Source organism: Salvia hispanica, chromosome 5 (genome assembly GCF_023119035.1).
Source record: "Salvia hispanica cultivar TCC Black 2014 chromosome 5, UniMelb_Shisp_WGS_1.0, whole genome shotgun sequence".
Lineage (NCBI taxonomy): Eukaryota > Viridiplantae > Streptophyta > Magnoliopsida > Lamiales > Lamiaceae > Salvia > Salvia hispanica.
The window spans coordinates 29698134-29704012 of NC_062969.1; the positions used below are offsets into that span (position 1 = coordinate 29698134).

The 5879-nt window shown below is 38.6% G+C and overlaps 1 protein-coding gene across 1 annotated transcript; it reads right to left on the reverse strand.

Moving 5' to 3' along the window:
* Positions 1-1583: 1583 nt before the first annotated feature.
* Positions 1584-5004, reverse strand: LOC125187332 (UDP-xylose transporter 2-like). Its single transcript, XM_048083898.1, has 7 exons — positions 4622-5004; positions 3960-4144; positions 3797-3864; positions 3280-3412; positions 2322-2483; positions 1967-2236; positions 1584-1890 (listed from the first exon to the last, which is right to left on the reverse strand). The coding sequence occupies exons 1-7, from the start codon at positions 4740-4742 to the stop codon at positions 1774-1776; spliced, it is 1056 nt and encodes a 351-aa protein (XP_047939855.1). The 5' UTR covers positions 4743-5004; the 3' UTR covers positions 1584-1773.
* Positions 5005-5879: the final 875 nt, after the last annotated feature.

A 5879-nucleotide genomic window follows, 5' to 3' on the forward strand; every position in this document is an offset into this window, starting at 1 on the left:
CCTCTTTCCGCAAGACGAGATATGCCCCGGTAGTGCTCTCGGATTGGCGTGTCGTCCCCAAAGATGAAAAAGTTTCATCTTGTTTGTTGCAGCACCGTACACAGAACAAGCTCCGGCGAACTGAATGATGGCGAGGGCAGAGCTTCGACGGAAGACTACGCAGAGAGGGAGAGAGCTATGCAAATGACAAGCTTGGTGTGCAATATGGGGAGCAATGCATGGAGTGACTGTCTATTTATAGGCCAAGTCCACTCATTAGGTGTTGATGGAGTCAACGACCATTATGTGTGTCATGATGGCTTGACTGTAATTCGCCGAGGGTTACAAGCCGTTACGGGAGCTGAAGAGACATGATGCATCTAAACACACTACACGATGGGATTCATCGTGGACCTTTTGGCACACCACATGATGCATCGGGGTCCATCGAGGACATTTTGTCACCCGCTATGCATCGGGGTCCATCGTAGACCTTTTTAGCACCCGTTGTGCATCTGGGTCCATCGTGGACCTTTTGGCACCCGCTATGCGCTGAGTCCATCGTGGACCTTTTGACAAATGGCACATGGCACACAGCAAAGGAGGCACGGGTCACGGAACACGATGCTCTGAGCACGAGTCACATCACTTGATGCACTAAGCACGGGTCACAAGACATGGTGCACAGGGCGTGGCTCGCGGCACGCGGCGAGGCAGCGTGCGCATGTGGGCTCTACCGCCCATCTAGTCCACGATAATTATACACGTAATAATTCATCTCATTAAATCATGTCTAATAAGGTTCTCTCCACCAATGTGGGATAATTAACAATTTTAATTAATCCATTGGTTTTATCTCATAGCTCATTTACAGCTCACAATTGTGACAAACTCTAATTCATAATTTCTCACTTACCGGGAATCAGTTTAGAGAAAATGAATATACCACAGTCATGTACTTTGAAAGTAGATCGCCGCCATTGCATTTAATTTTACAAAATTAAATGTCTCCTTTTTATTATTGGTCAAAGTCCATTGACCAAACATGATTCCAACAATCCCCCACATGAGTGGAAATTGTCAAACTCATGTATGCAGACACACGTTCAACCCTCAATAGGTATGTAAGCATAAGGATATATAGTTTTTGGCTTTGAACCATCCATAGTCAACACCATCGGATATACAAGTGGACTAATAGCGCGATGCTTTAAACTATTCCTTCATGCACCGAGACAATAATGTTAAAACTTAAACACCTCAACTAATCATTCAGTTTAATTCTGCAGTGAAACCACTACTATTTTTTGGATGAAAACTGAAATATAATGCCAGATGTATTATGTTGTTTATTTGTTTTTGATTTCTTGTTAATGAGCAATTTTATATAGCACACTTGCTTTATTTTGAACTGCTTTTGTACTAATTTTGGGTTGAGCATATTGCATTAAAAAAAAAATCATAGTTGTCCATCCTTAGCGCGTATGCTGGGAAAAACATGCAAAATGGTGGCTAATAGAAATCCAGATTAAATTGGTCATTTATTTTGGAGAGAGAGATAGGTGTTATCATCTAAGAAAATGTAAAAACTATGTACAAAGAAGTAATTTTTACTATTTTTTCTTATTTTTATCAGAACAAGGAATAATGTCTGTCTACTTAAAGGAGCATACAAAGAGTCTTGGCGTGTTAGGTATGGGAATTTCTTAGCACAAAGAATATAGAAAAGACTCCTTGAACTCATCACGTTCATGTGTGTAGAAAGGGGCACCGTATACCATTAGACACATTTCTTCAGGCATGCAAATCTTTGTCTACTTCCCAAGCTGTGCCCTTCGACAGAGGCAGCTCGTTTGTCATTTGCGTACCGTTTTCAACATTTATAAGGGGATCAGATTCAGCTTCCTTTCGCTGGATACACCACAAAATAAAGCTTAGTAACTACTGTTTGGTATATAGATCAGTAAAACAGAGCAGCTCTAGATACCTGGCTCGGTGCTGAAGCTTCTTCAGATTTTGCTTGATTCTCCTGGCTGCAATAATATGAGTATAAGATCATACCGACCAATGCAACCATTATCCCAAGTATGTTCCTCCAGCTAAATGGATCCTGAAGCAAAGAATAACCGAATGCTAACACTAAACATGTTTTAAGATGCCCGAGGACTTGATAAGTGACAGGTGACGTCTTTCCTATCACAAGGAATGTGCTAAAATTGACAGAGATTGAGATCAGACAGGACAGAACAATAAAACCCTGCAACATCAAACACAGATTTAGGTCCTGGTGCAATTAGCATAGAAAGACGAAGAACATAGATCTAAATTCTCATATTACTTACAACAACTTCTGGCGTGTATTCAAATGAATATACATTTTGGTTAGTCAAAAACCTATCCAAAAATGGACCTGAGATGAGCAAGGTCAGTGCTTGGTATAGACAAGACTGATACAGCAGTTGGGTTGATGAAATCTTATATTTCTTCTGGATGGTATTGGTCATCTAAAGGAAATAGTTAAGATCTTAAACAATGTATAGAGTCTATAGACATACCAAGAAATAAATGGAACATGCTGGGAAAAATTAGTTTATTTTCAAGAATGTGATACCCATGCCTCCACGGAGATAACCAGATCGACAGATCCATATAATATATGCTGCAAGACAACCATTATGAATGATTTTATGGGGGTAAGAGAGCCTATCTCCCAAAAAGACTTGGAATCTAGAGTATTAGAAGATCAAACACAGCTATCAAATTGGCTGTAAATATGCAGGTACAGTCCGTGAGAAGGTGTGAGCGGTACCTAATCCAAGAAAAGAAGGCTCAATATGTTTTCAGGGGACAGTCTGGGTTATTTATCCTAATCTTATTACAACCAATAAATGGCATTGCCTCCTTATATAAGGGAAGGTGAACACCATGTTGGTCTCTAAAATAAACATTAAACTGCCTTAGATTCTTTGATGCAACAAAATGGTGCTCCTGCATTGCTAAGATCTCAACTCCATACATGAAGAAAGAGAGGCACGCATGATCCCTACACATCATACAAGTGAGCGACTAGTTTCAAGCTGTATTCACACCCTTCTAGGACAACATCAATATTCTCCTGCTGAATACTTCAAAACTGAGTTCTGTTAATTATATAACTGTATTTCTTTCCTTTTTTTTTTCTTTTTTTTTTAATGTGTAAAATGCAACACTGCGTGTTTCTCAGTCTCCAGCAATTTCCGGCCATTAGGTTTTCCTGTATCGGCTAAAGCAAAGGGATCAATGTAAGTAGACAAAGGATACAATTTGAGCGACGCAGGTGGTAATAACTGCAATGAGAGAGAGACACGAGCCTAGCATATTGAGCTGAAGATCAGTAACTGTGGCAATTCCAACACCTAAGAGCAGACATCCCAGAGAAAGCTTGATACTCCTACTGCAATGACACACATCCAGCATTAGAGAAAGAAAACCAAGAAAAAAAGGGTTAGAGGAACAAAACCATCATTTACATACTGCACGATATTCTTGGTTCAGGGCATTTGACAATAGATCAAATATCTCTTACAGAAAGTATGTTGCAGAGAAGGGAAAGAATACTATCTGTTGTGTGTTATGTACTTGTAAGGCATAATTGAAAGAGGAGCTTGTTGTCTTAGGAATATTCATCATTTACTAAATGAAAATAAAAGTCTACGAGATCACAATATGCCACCCTTTAGCCTTTCTCAAACAGATTAACATGACCACCAGAGAGGCCAACTTTTTTTAAGAAAATTGGCTCATAGACAATTACTTCTGTATGGGACGTGTGACCAACCTGAATGTCTTGCCAAGGAAAATGGTTTCGAGGAGTACTGTGCAGGGAATAATAGCCAACTTTGTCATCTACAAGGTAAAGAAGAAAGATCTTTCATTCAGGAAACTGTGAAGACATGCATCATCAAAGTCAAAACACAAAAGGAACCTGGGGAGAACTTTACCTGATAAAAACCAACTGAATTGAAACCTAAGCTGAGGTTTAACATTCCAATTGAAATTCCATTTAAGATGCCAAATCCAATATTAGTTTGAAAATCGATTGGTTTGTGCTCAAAGAATTTCAGTGATAGTGCCACATGAAGAGAACAAAATGTGACCAGGAGATGCCAGCTCGTTAGTGTTGTAGCTGCATTCAAAGAAAGTTTACGCTAATCAGATGAAGTTATATATCTGCAATCTGTGGTTGTATAAAATCTGTATTTCGGCATTTCAATTCGACGAACACAAATTAGAGTTCACGAGCTCTACTCCAAGAAAAGAGTTAGGCAGCAAAATTTGCAGTGTTATGTCAGATTGCATTGAAAATGGCTCTGCTGCAGGTAAAACGCACAAGGATGCAATAAAAACACGTGAAAAGGAAGGAAAAGATATCCAACTTGATGATAATACAGTGAAGAATTAAGCTGCAGGTAAAACGCACAAGGATGCAATAAAAACACGTGAAAAGGAAGGAAAAGATATCCAACTTGATGATAATACAGTGAAGAATTAATATTAACATCATGAACTAACAAGTAGAGAAAAAAATGAAAATCTCGAGAATTACTAAAACACAGAGTATCTAATAATCCAAATAATTGCTCAACATCTGAGAATGGCTTACCGAATATGAAATGCAAAGTACTCATGAGCGCTTTATTACAGATCACAATAGAAACGGAGGAAACGACGGAGAGAGTGAGCGCGCCGATCGTCCCCAGCTGAAAACTCTTATTCTCAGTCATCTTCTTTGTGTGAGGAAATGATTGAAAATGTAGTTGACAGGCGGCGCGATCGGAAATTGAGAGAATAGAAGGTTTGAATTAGGGCAAAATGCGAGTAGTCTGGTTGGAGTATGAGGCGAGGGGATAGAAGAAGGAAGGGGTTTCAGTCAATTGGGTTTGAGTGTGATTGTGTGTGAATGTGATCGAGTCAACATTGAAGAGAGAGGTAGGCGGGTTCGGTTTGAGTATTGCAATTGCAGTTGCATCGCCTCCACCATTGAAGGCGGGCATATGCGCCACTTTTCAAAGCTTACCTGATTTACATTCAGGTATCACATTGTAGGGACTAGATTGTAATTTCGCTATTTCTCCACACTTCAACTGTAAACCCATTCATCAGATTTCATCAACTGTTTTATTTCAAGAATCCATAAATTTTAATTTAAAATAATATTTTTTACCTCATTTATTCTTATTTCGTTTATCCATCTCCACGGTGATGATCCTAACTCATCTATATAAGTATGGATAATTCTCTTCTTTATAAGGTCTTTCAATTGGTGAGTGACTCATTTCTAATATGGTATCAAAACGAGTCCAAGTTGATAACAAATTTTATCTTTTTATCTCTTCGCTTGCCTACCCACTAGATGAAAGTCTCTTGCCTACCCACGTGATGGAAGTCAGATATGTCATTCCGGTCTACAAGTGAGGGGGCGTTTTATAAACTCTTAAATCTTGTTCTCTTATCTTGCCTACCCACATGAGGAAGTTCGATGTGTAATTCCTGCCCACATGTAAGGGGGCGTCTTAAAAACTTTTAAATCTTGTTCCACTTCAATACCTTTTAAAGGGTGAGTGACTCATTTATAATAGTTCACTTGGATTTCAATAGTACGCTTCTACTAGTTAGTTTTAGAATTAATCATATTTTATAATTATCCCGTATTCTTAAGGAAATATTCGATGAGTTTAACAACCTTTTCACTTCAAAAACCGTTAATTTTAGAAAAAATCTTTGATTTACATTACACGCCACATAATTTGGTGACCAAATGATGAATCAACTTGTAAAATTCTAATAAGATGGATTGTAGTTTAGATGTGAAACGTTCGCATGGAAAAAAATAAAAATCAAGCCGGAAAATTATTATGTTC

Coding starts and splice junctions, on each gene's coding strand:
- LOC125187332 (XM_048083898.1), bottom strand. CDS start 4,742: ATGACTGAGAATAAGAGTTTTCAGCTGGGGACGATCGGCGCGCTCACT. Junction 4,145..4,621: donor TACTTTGCATTTCATATTCG/GTAAGCCATTCT, acceptor CTTTGAATGCAG/CTACAACACTAACGAGCTGG. Junction 1,891..1,966: donor AAGCTTCAGCACCGAGCCAG/GTATCTAGAGCT, acceptor TGGTGTATCCAG/CGAAAGGAAGCTGAATCTGA.